Source organism: Callospermophilus lateralis, chromosome 1 (genome assembly GCF_048772815.1).
Source record: "Callospermophilus lateralis isolate mCalLat2 chromosome 1, mCalLat2.hap1, whole genome shotgun sequence".
NCBI lineage: Eukaryota > Metazoa > Chordata > Mammalia > Rodentia > Sciuridae > Callospermophilus > Callospermophilus lateralis.
In genome coordinates this window covers 208,023,675-208,040,127 of record NC_135305.1, presented here as the reverse complement: position 1 = coordinate 208,040,127, position 16,453 = coordinate 208,023,675, and the positions used below count along the sequence as shown (strand labels likewise).

General features: G+C 33.7%; 1 protein-coding gene and 1 pseudogene across 3 annotated transcripts in view; one reads left to right on the top strand and one right to left on the bottom strand.

Moving 5' to 3' along the window:
- Window positions 1-16,453, top strand: part of Smarcc1 (SWI/SNF related BAF chromatin remodeling complex subunit C1) — a 148,344-nt gene that overhangs the window by 49,333 nt on the left and 82,558 nt on the right. For all 3 annotated transcript variants that reach the window (XM_076844895.2, XM_076844887.2, XM_076844904.1), the window contains exons 9-12: window positions 1,792-1,917; window positions 3,673-3,794; window positions 6,252-6,376; window positions 16,014-16,073. In XM_076844895.2, the coding sequence (XP_076701010.1) occupies window positions 1,792-1,917; window positions 3,673-3,794; window positions 6,252-6,376; window positions 16,014-16,073 (433 nt within the window). The remainder of the gene's footprint in view (window positions 1-1,791; window positions 1,918-3,672; window positions 3,795-6,251; window positions 6,377-16,013; window positions 16,074-16,453) is intronic.
- LOC143409602 (ubiquitin-conjugating enzyme E2 D3-like) lies at window positions 8,169-8,615 on the bottom strand (annotated as a pseudogene).

The following is a 16,453-nucleotide window of genomic DNA, read 5'->3' as shown; positions in this document are numbered from 1 at the left end:
TTCAGTTGACACAACATTTTTCCTTAGTTTAAATAGTTGTTTAAATACATGGCTTCCATAATATTGTAAATACTATGTTTTGATAAAATATGAGAACTCTAAATAATATTGGAATTCATACCCTCTCTTCTAAAAATAAATGAATAAAAATAAATGAATAAATGTTCTAAAAATAAATGAACGTGCTCTTTTTAAAAATGTTAAATATGGGGCTGGGGTTGTGGTTCCATGGTAGAGCACTTGCCTAGCACGGGTGAAACACTGGGTTTGATTTTCAGCACCATAGATAAATAAATAAAATGAAGATCCATTGACAACTAAAAGCAAAAATGTTAAATGTTATATATTTTTTCTTCTTGATCCTGTATTTTTATGTTATGTAAATGGACTGTTACTACAGTAGATTACTAGAATACTATTTGTTTTGTTTTATTTTCTGAGATTAGGTTCTGTCTTGCCGAGGCTAATTTTTGAGCTCCTGGGCTCAAGTGATCCTCCTGCCTTAGTCTTCTGAGTAGCCAGGACTACAGGTGTGCTCCACGATGCCTAGCTACTAGAATTTTTTTCTTTTTTCTTTTTAGAATCTTACTGTCTTATTGTTTATGAGTTCAACATGGGCCTCACTGGCCTGAAATCAAGGTGTGGGAAGGGCTGTGAAGAACACTATTTAATGCTTAGAAGTCTAACCTCTGAAACCTGAGGAAGAGGAGCTATCTTCCTTTTGGCAGAAATTTAAAATGGAATTCTGTCTGTCATTTTCTGTATTATTTTATAAAATAATGCTTGCATATTAGTTTGTATTCCTAAAGAAAATTTGATAATTATGACAAAAGCAGCACTTAATTTAAAGAATTAAGTTATTGAATATAAAATACTGAAAATAAGTGATTATTAAAGAAATATCTAGGAAATTACTGTAAGTTTGAAGTGACACTTTTGTTTGACCTCTTTCTTTCTCTTTCAGACGTAACCATTATTTTAAATATTTTAATGATCTTTTTTCCACAATAATTTTACCATATATAGGGTGTATAACAGGATATATCTTGTTTTTATTTTATTTTGCATATGTTAAAAGCTTGAATATCAACAGAGTTATATATTTCTATAGCTTTTTTTTTTTTTTTAATTTGGGATTTAACCCTTGGGCATTTTGCCACTGAGCTACATTTCTAGCCCTTCCTGGAAAAGATCTCTACAGAAGAATATATGTACTTGATGGTCTCTATGACTATGCTCATTTTTCATCATGTTCAATTTAATTTACAGTGTTATTGATTGCCCAAACCTAAAGATATCCTTTTTGCCTAGAGCAATAATTGTCTTTGGTTCTGTGCAGTTGAATTTTTTCTGTCAGTGGTTTTTCATGAGGATAATGATGACATGATTATCAGTTTTGGCATTTTAGCTATCAATGTCTCAGTCTAGCCAAAGGTACTCTTCTTTCTTTTTAAAAAAAAAAATTTTTTTTTGTACTTGTAGATGGACAGAATATCTTTATTTTATTTATTTTTATGTGGTGCTAAGGATCAAACCCAATTCCTCACACATGCCTGGCAAGCGCTCTGCCACTGAGCTACAGCCCCAGCCCTTCTTGTCCTCTTTATTCAGTGAAAGAAATGGAATAAAAATTAGAGAAGTTTAAGTCACATCTCATCATTTCTAGTAGTATGTTCTTAATATATCTTACGTAATTGAGGATTTGAAAATAATCAGGTTCATTCTGAATAACTTAAAAGATCAAGTGATTTTATTATTTATATAGATATTTATGTTTTGATGTGATTTTAGGTTCATGTGAAGTGGATATTAGACACTGACATTTTCAATGAATGGATGAATGAGGAGGATTATGAAGTGGATGAGAACAGGAAGCCAGTGAGTTTTCGTCAGCGAATTTCAACAAAGAATGAAGAGGTATTTTATTTGGAACTCTTTCTCACCAGTAGATGTTTTGTCTTTCTTTCCCTAAATGTTATATCTTCATTGATAAACTCACATGCAGCAGACATTATATACATGAAAAAGTTCCTAATATAGCAGTAACAATCATCTCAGAAGCTGTCATCCCCTTAGAAAGAAATGAAAATCTCAGAGAGTTATAAGAATTAAAGTGACCCATGAAGTATAATGTAGCAATGGTAAAGCTGATATTTTTCCTGTAGATCTGAGTTTTAATTTTATAGTCCAATTATCATTATAACATTATTTAATTTAACCATAGTTTTACTTTTTTGTTTAATATCATTTAATAGCTTTGTTAATGCATAGACAGTAGTTAATAAAAGTACATTTTTTTTAAAGGTCTCATAGTTAAAGTTCAGTACTACTCTTAATAAGTACATGCACTTAAATATTTACCTTAGATTCCTTATAGGTCACAACTTGATGGGTAGATTTGTCATTTTAAATAGACTTGAGATGGTGAACAGAGTGTGTTACAGATGGGTTTGAAACATTGTAACACCTGTGGTTCTAAAATCATTTTCATAAGAAACAGTTAAATATTTTGTTTTTCCTTTATGTTTTAGTTTTTTCAAAAGTCTTTGAAACATGGTTATTTTTTAAACCATTGAGGTATTAAGCATATACCAAAAAAACCCACTGTATTCAGGGTGCCTTTGTATAAATAAATAAAATACCTATAAGATCACATCTTACAGTCCTATATGCTACTGTTCCTATTTATGAGCTAAAATGGGGTACCAGCACACCAGTAGTTGTTGAAACAAAATATGATGTCAAGAAGACTCACAGTGGTAGCATTTACTCTCCATCCTGAGTAAACAGCCATACCAGATTGATTCCTCTGTGTGTGTGTGTGTGTTCCTATTTTCAATCCTGTAACTTTCTATTAAAAATTCTTTATCACACTATGTATATCCTTTTAAGAAAAATACTTTAAAATGGGGTCTCATAAATTTTGTAATCTTAGTTTATTCCTATTTGTTTTAGAATTTAACTCAATAAATTTTTAAAAAATTTTTACTCTTCGTTGGCAGATCTCTTTATATGTTTATTAACCCTTAGTACTTTGTAGTTGTGTGGTTCTGGGGATCAAACCTAGGGATTCCTATGTGCTAGGCAAGTATCCTACCACTGAGCTGTAGTATCTATAATAGTACATTTTCTTTTCTTTTCTTTTTTTAAATATTTTTTAGTTGATGGACCTTTATTTATTTTTATGGAGTGCTGAGGATTGAACCCAATGCCTCACATATGCTAGGCAAGCATTCTACCACTGAGCTACAATCCTAGTCCTAATATATAATAGTACGTTTTCATAGGATCATTTGGCCTATATTTTTATTTCATTGTTTTAATAGCTTGTTTCATATTTTTATAGCAGTTATTGAAAATGCTTTTTCCATCTGGAGGTGCAGAATGTGAACAGTAACAGTATTTAGTTGTGCAAGGTTCAGGCCTGTCCTTGTTACAGCAAAATTTGAATGTCTGTGGGCTTGTACTGAGAGTTCCATTGATGATGAAAGGTCAGAAAAGTCTCTTTATGGCTAGTGGTCTTGGATGCTTAATGTCATACTTTTTCTTTTTTCTGAACTAGTGGGTTTGTTGCTATCTTTGTTTATGGAAACTCACCTTTGCACAAAGGTTTACTGAAACCGAGGACTCAGCAAAGTTCGCTGATATTTATTTTCATTTATTTCTTCCTAGCCAGTCAGAAGTCCAGAGAGAAGAGATAGAAAAGCATCAGCTAATGCTCGGAAGAGGAAACATTCACCTTCACCTCCCCCTCCCACACCTACAGAATCTCGGAAGAAAAGTGGGAAGAAAGGGTAAGAACTCAGAAGGCATTAAAACATATTCCGAAGGACTTTTCAGATTTTTACATTCACATTGGAAGATTTACTAAAAGTAAGCCGTACTTTGACTTATTTGGAAACCTTTTTTTTAATAGCTTATCTTATTATGAGATGTTATCTTATAGGCATTTTATGTTTATTTATACAAAGGCACCCTGAATAGAGTGTTTTTTTGTATGTATGTATTGAGAATGTGGTTGGCAAGGTGTTTAAGAAATCGCATTTACCATAGTCTATATTTTTCTCCGATTTTATCACCTGTCCCTTTAGTGATTACATTAACTCAGAAAGAGGAGTATGTGGCTGTTTAGGGAAGTTTAAAAATCTCTTATTTCATATATTAATGAGCCAGTCATGGTCTTAAAATTTGTGATTTTGTTAAGACCACATATATTGAGGCACAGAAATTAAAATCATACAAATATGTTTTCTTAATGATGTTTTTAGGAAAAATACTTTAGATTTCTGTCTCTTGCTGTGGATGTTCAGAGATATCCGAGGTACCTGAAGTTTTTTTAGAAGAAGTCCTAGGGATTGAACTGAGGGGTGCTTTACCACTTAGCTAAATTCCTTATTTTTATTTATTTATTTTTCTTGAGATAGAGTCTTATTAAATTGCAGAGATTGACTTGAACTTATATTCATCCTTCCGTGTTTCTGGGATTACAAATATGCGCCGCTGTGCCCATTTTGTGTGACAGCTTTGTAAGGAAAGCCTTTATCAACGTTTCCCGGTGATCCAGGCCTAAAGTCAGATATCCAACTATTCCTGCTATGAGCTAAAATGGGGTGCCAGCAGGTGCCAGCACACCAGTAGTTGTTGAAACAAAATATGATATCAAGAAGACTCACAAGTGGTGGCATTTACTCTCCACCCTGTTTATACAGCCGTACCAGATTGATTCCTGTGTATGTATGTATGTATGTATGTTGATTACATACATTTGCCTTCTAATAGCACACTTTTCATATTTTAAGTTTTTCCACGAAGACTAAGGTTGTAACTCAGTGGTGGAACATGTTCTTAGCATGCATGGGTCCTGGGTTCAATCCCTAAAATTTTTTCTTTGAGTCCTGTATTTAATCAGAATATTTTGAAATCTGTTTTCATAACCTTTGTTTTACTCATCTTCCCTGCGTCTTTTCTTCCTTTTAAAAATATTTTATCTCTTGGACACCTTTTAGATTTGTAGACTTCATTTTTTATTGTTGTTGTTCATTTTTTATGTGGTGATGGGGCTTGAACTCAGGGCCTCATGCATGCTAGGCAGGTGCTTTACCACTGAGCTATCTCCCCAGCCCCTCATCATGCAATTTTTAATTTGAAAAAAGTTTTTTCACCTGATGTGCTTTATTCTGACCCATACCAATATGTTATCTCTCAAAGAGAAGTTTGAGCATTCTCTCTTCAATGAGGGACTCAGGCTGGCCTATCATTCTGTCTTCCCTAGATCTTACTGCATTCACTTTCACTGGCAGTGCACTGTAGATTACTCTCCATTGGATCTCCAAACAAATTATTTTATTTTTATGTTTTTGCTTACGCCTTTAGCTTTTACGCTTTACTCTAAAACATTGCCTTATCCTTAATAAATTATTGCACATTCTCAAAATTTCAGCTCACTTACCACTTTTTTCTCTGTGATATATTTTCTTCATACTTTTTTTTCTCTATATTTCCATGTTCAGAAGTACAGTACTGTTAATGTATTTCTAATTACTTCTGTCCTATATTCATTGTAATTACTCAAGATAAGGAAATCATTCCTATTTTTATTCATATGCTTTTTTTTAATATGTATTTTTTAGTTTTAGGTGCACACAGTATCTTCATTTTATATGTATGTGGTACTCAGAATCAAACTTAGTGCCTCACACATGGTAGGCGATCGCACTACCACTTGAGCTACATCCCCAGCCCTTTATTCGTATGTTTTAAAAATAAATGATTTGAATTGTCAGTGAAAGAACAAAGGCAATTTTTACAAAAAGGAATGAGTACCATACTCAGTGGTATGGTAGTTTCTGGTATTTGGATGACATAAAAAGCCAGGAAAATATAGCTTGTTCATATCTTTGAGAAAATTTCTTATGTGATTTGTTTATAGTCTGTGAGAAACTATGCCATATTCCTTAGCAGGTATTCTTTTGTTGTACTAACTGAAGCTTCCTTTAGGATAATGCCTGCAATTTGAATAGTAAGATTTCTGTGCCCATTTTTTATATCCAGTACCTTTTAATATTAATTTTTTGGGGGGGGGGGCTGGTTAAATGTATCTTCAGTAAGATGTCTATAATTTGTTTGATTATTACCTGTTTAAAAGTGATTTGTAAGTATAGATTTTAACAATAATGTAGAACCTCAGGAATGGTTTGGTATAATTAGCTATAATTGGTCTTGTTTATATTTTATATACCTATGTGTTTCAGCCAAGCTAATCTTTATGGGAAGCGCAGAAGTCAGAAAGAAGAAGATGAGCAAGAAGACCTTACCAAGGACATGGAAGACCCAACACCTGTGCCCAATATAGAGGAGGTGGTACTCCCCAAAAATGGTTTGTATTCTGATAGACCTAATTTCATCATGAAATAATTCATTTTTTGCTTTGAGTTCATAATTCTCAACTTTCAAATATGAATAAATTTCTACTTTTGGTATTAACTTTTTTCAAATTCCCTCTTTCCCAGTCATTTATTTTCTTTTCAATTAATTAATTAATTTATTTTACAGGAGTTTTCCAGTCATCTGTGATACTTTTTCCTATTTGTTTATGGAGAAAATACACCGTGATCCACGATTTACCTAACTTTAGAAATATTTAAAGTTAATATTTTTTAAAAATCACAACAGAATCACTATTCACATTAAAAGCTGGAAAACATTTATTTATGTATAGTTTAAACCTATTTAATCTCTAGGCATTGCTTTATGTGAATATGAAATTGAAAACTTTCTGTATTGAATTTTATAAGTTTAGTGTTGTGAACTTGAGTTATTGGTGATGTAAGTTTCAGTCTTCAGTAATGAAGCTCAAAGTATGGTTTAAATATTTATAATTTTTTAAATTGACCATCACATGTTTGTGATCTCAGTGAGCCTGTAATTAAATTTTTTTTTTAAGACAGAGAGAGAGAGAGAATATTTTAATATTTATTTTTTAGTTTTTGGCGGACACAACATCTTTTTGTATGTGGTGCTGAGGATCGAACCCGGGCCGCACGCATGCCAGGCGAGCGCGCTACCACTTGAGCCACATCCCCAGCCCCATGTAATTAAATTTTTAAAAATAAGGTTCAGCACATTTTAAGGGGAAAAGATATAAATGACATTTAGTTTACTTATTTATACATCATCACTATTTACCTGTATCGTGGAGGAGGCCCATAAATTGGAAACCACATAAGTGAAATGGTGAATTTTATAGTTCTCATATTACCAATTCAGTTTTCCAATGCAAAATTTCATTAGGGGGCTACAAACTAGAGGTTTGAAGTATACACAAGAAATTAGAACATTAAAATTGCCAATATTTTTTTTTGTTTGTTTGTTTATGCAACTTTATTGAAGAAAAATAAATCAATTACTAGCAGAGCTATTAGTTGATCACTCATCCAGTGACAACTTGCATCATTTATTCAGTGCTATATTAAACAGTGTATTGGAAGATAGATTAACTAATAGCTCCAAGCCTCCTAACAATTTAAATGAAAATTACAAAATGTTTTGAGACCCTATTTTGGAATACAAAGGGTGTTTGACTTCCAATTTCCATTCTCTGTAGAATAAGAACAGGCCATTCCTTTATTGACATGCATAAAATACATCAAATTTTCTGTTCTGCTGATGCTATAAATTCAATACCAATTCTCCTGCCACATCAGTTATGAGCATGAAGTATAACATGTAACCTCAAATCTCGAACAGTGGAAGGTTTAAACAAAATGGATGCTGCTAGAATAATGCTACTTCCTTTGATGTGACAACTGAGCATCCATCTCCCTTCCCCTCAGATGATTTCTTCAGCATGTTAGAGCAGTGAGGAATGGTTTAGTCTCATGACCAAGTTAGAATGAAGACATTGGCCACATAATACACATGCTCCATTTTTTAAAAAAGTTTCTGAATCTTGGGCAACTGTTCTTTTGTAACTACAATTTCTAAAAGCAGTTATTGTTCAAAGCTGGAAGGACTTAAGTCTTCTCAGATGAGCATGTGAGTGAAGGAGGGAGGTAAACAAAAAATAAAATTAAAAAAGATGAGGTCTGATAGGGGAGCAGCCAGATAAGAAAAATCAAAACAGGAACAGTAATTTAAAGTTTATTCCAGCTATAATGCAGGTTATAGCATCACATGGCATACTTCTGAGTCCATTCCCGAGATATTCTGTTGTACTTATCTCTGTTTTATAGATCCGTGCAATCTCTGGCACTAAAGGGTCATCTGGGTTTGGATCACATAGCAGTGAACAAATGGATAAAAGAACTTTAGAAATAGTTAAAGCAGGAGACCATTGTGATCTTAGAATATCAAGACAATGCTACCATTATTGTTATATTTGGATGATAAATTCTTGTTGTAAATGCAACCTTAGGTGGTTTGAAGTCTGTAGGAAAATGAATTGTCAAAAAGAATACACCACCTTGATATGGGCTATCATTAGGTCCCATAATTGTGGCTTACCAATGAAACATATCATCCCTAACTGGACCTGCAGAACATTGTGCTGGAGGGTTACGGGCCAAATCACTAATTTCCTTATTAATCCGTTTCAGCGCCATAGTCTGTGCTTTTCGTCTGGCTCCTCACTATCTTGGTGTATGCCCAAAGGTCTGGCTAAAACTCTTGATTATCCAGGCGGCAGGGAAGGATTGTCTCTTCGTCTCACACTGGCTGTGCCAGACACAGGCGCAGAGGGGCCGGGGCCTCCCTCAAGCTGCGGCCTTGGCCCCCTCCCCACTCGGCAGCTGGTGCCTCCCCGGTCCTACGGGGCTCACGCGCACGACACCGCCAATAGTTTTTTGTTCTACTTTTTTAAACTACCTTGATATTAAATTTAATGTAAGGTAGGTGCAGTGATGAATCATCCCTATAATCCTAGCAGCTTGGGTGGTTGAAGCAGGAGAACTGCAAGTTCAAAGCCATCCTTAGCAATGGCAAGATGCTACACAACTCAGTGAGACCCTGTCTCTAAATAAAATAAAAATAGGCTAGGGATGTGGCTCAGTGGTCAAGTGCCCCTGGGACCAACAACAACAAAAAAAAGAATTTATAGCTAGCTCTATTTTTGCTATCCATCTTTTGTCTTTTGGAAAGAAGTCTTCAACTTTGATACAATATAATGGATTAGTTTTCCTCCATAATTTGTGCTATTTGCATCTCTTAAAATATCCAAAAGATATTTTCAACTTTTTCCTAGTGACTTCATTTATCCTTTCAGATCTGGATCTGAGTCTCTTTGGCTTTTATTTATGTAGATGGCTGTTTTTGTTTTTGTTGTTGTTGTTGTTTTGTTTGGCACTGGGAATGGAACCTAGTTTATCATTGAGGACTCATCCCTGGCCATTTTAATTTTTTGAGACAGGGTCTTGCTAAGTTGCTTAGGACCTTGCTAAACTTGGAATCCTCCTGCCTTGATCTCCTGTGCCACTGGGATTACAGGTGTGTGCCACTGCACCTGGCTTTTTATGTTTTTTTTTTTTTAATAATTTATCATGTTTGAGCTCTTTGTCAGATGCATGTAGTATATTTCTTGCAGTTTATGTCTTATCCTTGTTTTTTCTGTATTTGTAGTGTGTTTTAAAATCTACTTCTCGACATTCAGGTATTTGGTTTTTCTAAGTCGATTTGTAAACAATTCAAGCCAAGCCCCCACTCATAGTGGCTTGCTTTTTCATTTTCCTAATACTTTATAGGGCATGTATTCTTAATTTTGATGAAATTGAATCATTATCATTACTTGTGTTCTAAGATATTTTTACCTTAGATATTTAAGATATTTTTTCCTATGTTTTCTTCTTCTTTTTTTTTTTTTAATAGTTGTAGATGGACATCATGTCTTTATTTATTTATTTTTATGTGGTGCTGAGGATCGAACCCAGTGCTTGGCAAGTACTCTGCCACTGAGCTACAGGCCCAACCCTATTTTCCTATGTTTTCTTGTAGAAGGTTTATACTTACTACTTTAAATTAGGTCTGTGATCAAACTTTCAGTATTTTTTGAGATAGAGGTCAAAGTTTATTGTTTTCCTATCTGGTCCATTTGCTGTAAAGATCCTACTTTATTGATTGAATAATCTTTATCCTTTTTTAAAAATCTTTTGAGTGGATCTACTTTTAGATTCTGTGTTAATAAGATTTCTGTGGCTGTGTCAAAATATCCAAGAAGGATTTTTGGCTTATGGTTTCAGGCCACAGTTGTTTGATTCTATTGCTTTAGGCTTTTGTTGAGGAAGAGCATTGTAGTAAGAAATTCATGTTGGAACAGAGATGCTCACCTCTTGGTGCCAAGTAACAAGAAGAGAGGGAGAAAGAGAAAGGATCCAGAGGTGGGTAAGGTGTTAAGATACACTCTTTAAGTGACTTTTCTGTGACCTCCTGTATAAGTAGGTTTCGTCTACTTCCTAATGAAGCCAGTAGTTAGGGACCAAGCCTTCAACCTTTGGGGAATATTCCAGATCTAAACTATGACACTGTTTTTTCCACCGGTGTATTTTTTCTTGACCCAGTACCACAGTGCTTTATTGATATAACTTTTACTCAGGTTTTAAAGTTAGGCAGTTCTCCATTTTTGTAAATCCTATTCTTCAGGATTGTTTTTGCTATTTTAAATTCTTGGCTGAGTCACATAAATTTTAGAACCAGCCTTTTAGTTTCTCAAAGCCTACCGAGGTTCTGATTGAAATTAAAGTCATTTTAAATGGGCATTTGAGGGAGAATTGACTTAACATTGAATATGATACTACATGAGTATGTCACATGTTTACCTTTACATAATTATGTTTCTTTTCAGTATTTTATGTGTTTCAGAGTAGAGGTATTTCATATATTTATAAAACTTTAAAAAAATTTTTTTTAGTTGTTAATAGACCTTTTTTTATTTCTATGTAATGCTTAGAATGGAACCCAATGCCTCACACATGCTAGGCAAATGCTCTACCACTGAGCCACAACCCCAGCCATTTGTAAAACTTATAACTCACTATATGTGCTTAAATGTTTATATATAACATATTTGTGTGTGTATATGTGTGTATTACTAAGAATTGAACCCAGAGGACTCTACCATTGAATTCCATCCCTAGTCCATCAGTGTGTATGTGTGTGTGTGTGTGTGTGTGTGTGTGTGTGTTTTAGTTGTAGATCGACACAATATTTTTATTTTTATGTGGTGCTGAGGATTGAACCCAGTGCCTCACACACATGAGGCAAGTGCTTTACTACTGAGCTACAACCTCAGCCCGATCATCAATATATTATTTAATGCAATTGTTTATGGGAGTGTGTTTTTTAAAAATATTTCTGTTAGTTGTAGATGGACACAATACCTTTATTTATTCATTCATTCATTCATTCATTTATTTATATGTTGTGCTCAGGATCGAACCCAGTGCCTCACATGTTCGAGGCAAGTGCTCTACTGCTGAGCTATAATCCCCATCCCCATCTTTTCTTTTGGTTTTTACCCTATTACACCAACTTCTAGTTATACTGTAACACTTCTATACTTTTAAGTAACAATGATAAAAATATTTTTGCTTTTTTTAAACCTGTTTTGGGGAAATATTTTACCATGAAAAATGATGTTACCAGTTGATAGAAAATGCTCTGTCAAATCAAGGAAGTTTATTTTATTCCTATATTTTTGAGATTTTTATTATGAATGGTTGCTGGATTTTTACAAATTTTTTTTCTGCATTCATTGATATAATGATATGATTTTTCTCCTTTAATCAATTAATGTAATTATGCTGAAATGATTTAAAAACAACTTTGCATTCCTGAAATAATCTCATTTAATTTTATTGTCTTTAAATGTATTACTGCATTTGATTTTCTAATATTTTTTTCAAGGATTTTATTAGTTTCTGTTTATGGAGTATTTTGGCCTTTATCTTTCTTTTATTGTAAAATCTTCATCAAGTTTTGCCATCCAGGTTGTGCTGAACTCATAAAATGAGTTTGGAATTGTTTCTTTGTTTTATTTTCTGAAAGACTTACAAGATTGGGAACATTTCTTCCTTAAATAATGTATTCGTGTAGCTCCTTCAGCCTTAAGGTTTCTTTGGTTTTAGTCACAGATTCAATGTTTATTTATTTATTTAATTTATTAATTATTTTGATTAAAAAAAATAACATTTAAAGAACAAAAGGCTTATCCTATATTTGAGAAACTTTGAGTGGTATTGGTCTGGAGAGTGCTGCAGTAAAGCTACAGAGAATATTTTCACTTGGGAACTGAAGTGTAACTCTCTTCCAAAGCCAGGGGTGTGCACCTAGAGAGCAACTCTCAGGCTGCTGGTTGCAGAAAGCACACATAGAATGGGAGTCTCCTTGGACCATGACCTTTTGTAGTTCTGTGATCTTATTTTTTTACTGTAGTCCTAGCCACCTTCATGCCAACACATTACCCTCACTGAGAACCAGTATTCTTGTACTGCTTTAAACGTGAGCCATGGAGCAGTTGGAAATGCAGCCTTCCTCTTATCCACTGTTAAAAATCTTCAAGATTCAATTTAAAAAAAAAAAAAATTATTTATTTATTTTTAGTTGTTCAAAACATTACAAAGCTCTTGACATATCATATTTTATACATTTGATTCACGCGGATTATGAACTCCCATTTTTACCCATATACAAATTGCAGATTCACATCGGTTACACATCCACTTTTTTACATACTGCCATACTAGTGTATGTTGTATTCTGCTGCCTTTCCTATCCTCTCCTATCCCCCCTCAAGATTCAATTTTTAAAACAGATACAGGAATCTTCCCATTTTATATTCCTTGTTTTGTTATATAGTATCTGTTGAACATCTCTTCCCCTTTGTAAACTGGGCTTTGAATGTTTTTTTCTTTAATGTATATTTTTTAGTTGTAGATGAACACACAATGTATTTATTTGTTTTTATGTGGTGCTGAGGATTGAACTCAGTGCCTCACGCATGTGAGACAAGCGCTTTACCATTTAGCTACAGCCTCAGCACAAATGTTTTTAATGATCTAGTGTGTTTCATAGCATTTCTTATAATGTTTTAGTGTTTAATGTAGTCCTTTTTTTCCCCTCTTGTATTCCTCATCATTGTTTTCTCTATTTTTTTTCTTTTTTTAAATTCTTGAATAGTTTTGCTTGGGAGGTTATCTAGTTTATTAGCTTTTCTGTTTCTTTTATAAAACATTTATTTATGTTTTAAAAAGTATTGTATTGCAAAATTGGGCATTAAGAACAACACAAGCAAGGCACAGTGGTGTAGGAGCCTAAGACAGAAGGATTGTAAAGCCAGCTTTGGAATTTATCGAAACCCTATCTCAAAATAAAAATATAAAGGGCTCAAGATGTAGCTCATTGGTTAAGCACCCCTAGATTCAGTCCCTGGCACCAAAAAAAGGAAAGGAAGAAAAAAGAAAAAAAACTATAACTGTGATATATTTTTAAGTTCATATGGAAGGAGAAAATCATAAATATAACCCCCCAAAAAATATTTTTAAATCAAGGACTCATGAGAGTGGTGACAACCCTTAACCAATAACTACCTAAACTTATCTATAATAATTAATATAATTTGGTTTTGGTTCAGGAGTGACTGAATCAATTAGTAGAGTAGAAAGACTAGTAGACAAATGACTCGTATTTGTTTATAGTAGTTTTTTAAATATATATTTTTTTAGATGTCGATGGACACAACAATGCCTTTATTTTTATGTGGTGCTGAGGATCGAACCCGCGTCCCGCTTGTGCTAGGCGAGCGGTCTACCGCTGAGCCACAATCCCAGCCCTCTTAATACCGATACGCTTTTTTTTAAAAAAAAAATATATATATATTTTTTAGTTGTAGATGGATACAATACCTTTTTTTATATATTTTTATATTTTTTACCTTTATTTTACTTATTTATTTTTATGTGGGGCCTTGCACAAGCTAGGAAGCGCTCTACCACTGAACCACAACCCTAGCCCTGATAGGGATACAATGTAATCAAGTCTTAGCCTGAGAAAAAGGTATTTGTTTACCCATTTAACAAATAAATGAATACAATCCCAAATAGTGTAACAATTCTAATCCCATAGAGTAAAATGGCAATGTATTATAATAAATTTATCATAAATGCAGAGCCATTAAATGTGTGAATGGATGAACAGCCTTACTTAACCAAGAATATATAAAGTATTAAAGCTTTTTTTTTTTCTTTTTTCCTACCAGGGATTGAACCCAGGTGCACTGAACCACTGAGCTACATTCCCAGTCATATTTTGCATTTTATTTAGAGACAGGGTATCACTGAGTTGCTTAGGTGCCTCATTAAGTTGCTGAGGCTGGCTTTAAACACATGATCCTTCTGCCTCAGCCTCCTGAGCCACTAGGATTATAGGTATGCACCACCGTGCCAGGTTCAAATAACTTTTCCTCTGTCACAGTTTCAAGTAGATGGGAAAGTAAAAACGTTTTGAAGACTTAGGAACTTATGCTCTTGATGGAAGTGTAAATTCAAAAAGCCACTGAACACATTTTGGCTCTCTTTTAAATTTTAATTGTATACACTTAATAATAACAGTTTTGTCTTCAGAGCACATCTTAAGTAATTACATGCATGCAGAGAGATAATGGTTTAAGAATGCTGCTTATAGACAGTGAATTCTTGAAAATAAACTTCCTTTCCCTCAAAGAAGGGATAGTTTATGGTCCATCTATGGGCCTGTTAAAATGAAAGCCATGTAGAATAGTTAAAACAAAGGCACACTGTTACATGAGAAAAGGTAAGTGCTAAGGAATAAGTACAGAATGGGTAACATCGGCACAAGGTTTTAAAACCCTGAGGATAAATTTCAATGTGTGTGTTTGTATTCATGAAAGGTGTCAGTTCTCGCTGAGCATGGTGATGCACACCTGTAATTCCAGTGACTTAGGAGACTGAGGCAGGATAATGGGAAGTTTGAGGCTACCCTGGGTAACTTAGCAAGAACCTGTCTCAATATATAAAAAAGGGCTAGGCAAATCAGTGTTTATAGCAGCTCAGTTCACAAAAGCTAAATTTAGGAAACCAACCTAGGTGCCCGTCAAGAGATGAATAGATAAGGAAATTGAGGTATATATACACAATGGAATAGTACTTAGCCTTAAAGAAGAATGAAATTATGGCATTTGCCAGTAATTGGATGGAACTGGAGAATATTCTGCTAAGCGAAATAAGCCATTTCCCAAAGAGTCAAAGGCCAAATGTTTTCTCTGACGTATAGATGCTAAATCACAATGAGGATGTGGGGAGAATAGAGTTATTTTGGACTAGACACAGGGGAATAAATGTAGGGGAAGGGATAGGTGAGTAGGAATGATAGTAGAATGAATCAGAAATTATTACCCTATGTGCATAAGATTACATGACCTGTGTAACTCTACATCATGTACAACCAGATGAATGAGAAATTATACTCCCATTCATGTATGATGTGTCAAAAAGCATTTTACTGTCATGTATAATTAATTAGAACAAATCTAAAAACATATTAAAAAGTTGGGGGTGTTGAGGGTGTGACTGAGTAGTAGAGCACTTTTGGCTTCATTTCTAGTACTGGGGTAAAAAGGTATAATTTTTCCTTCAGTTTATCTGTCTGAATGAATGAGTGGCACAGAAATGGGAATTCAGATAAAAGCCTAAAAATGGTCAAAAAAAAATTGTGGACGAGACTGAGAAATTCTTTTTATGTTTTGCATATAAACATTTTTTTATTTATATAATAAAAAAATATTGCTACTTAGATAATTACAGAGTATAGTCTGTTATTAAGTGTTTTTTGCAGCTGAGTTTATGGTTTTTACATGAGGTGAGTCATGATTTACATTTGAGTTCTAATGAGATGCATGTATTTTTGAATCATGTTCTTTTCTGTTTTATTCTTAAAAGCAAGCAGAAGTTTTCCTCTAACACATGATTCTGATGTGGTTTTGTTTTGTTTTGTTTTTTTCCTCCTTCTAGTAAACCCAAAGAAAGATAGTGAAAATACACCTGTTAAAGGAGGAACTGTAGCAGATCTAGGTAAAACATACCTTATATAGTCTTGTTTCCTTTATTTTATCTATCAGCTGTTCAGATACTCCTTTATTTACTTAAAAGTATTGTTTTCACTTACTGTTTCCTACCACCAGATATAAACTATGTATTTCCTTAGTACTATCATGATTTGGTTTGCCACCATTTTATCAGTGTTAATTTCTTATGATCCATTGTTGCTTTTTTTTTTAACTTTTTTTTTTTTTTTTAGTTTTTGATAGACCTTTATTTTATTTATGTATTTATATATGATGCTGAGAATTGAACCCAGTGCCTCAAACATGCCAGGCAAGTGCACTACCACTGAACCACAGCCCCAGCCCTTGATCCATTGTTTCTTAATGATGCCCTCTCATAGTATTTTC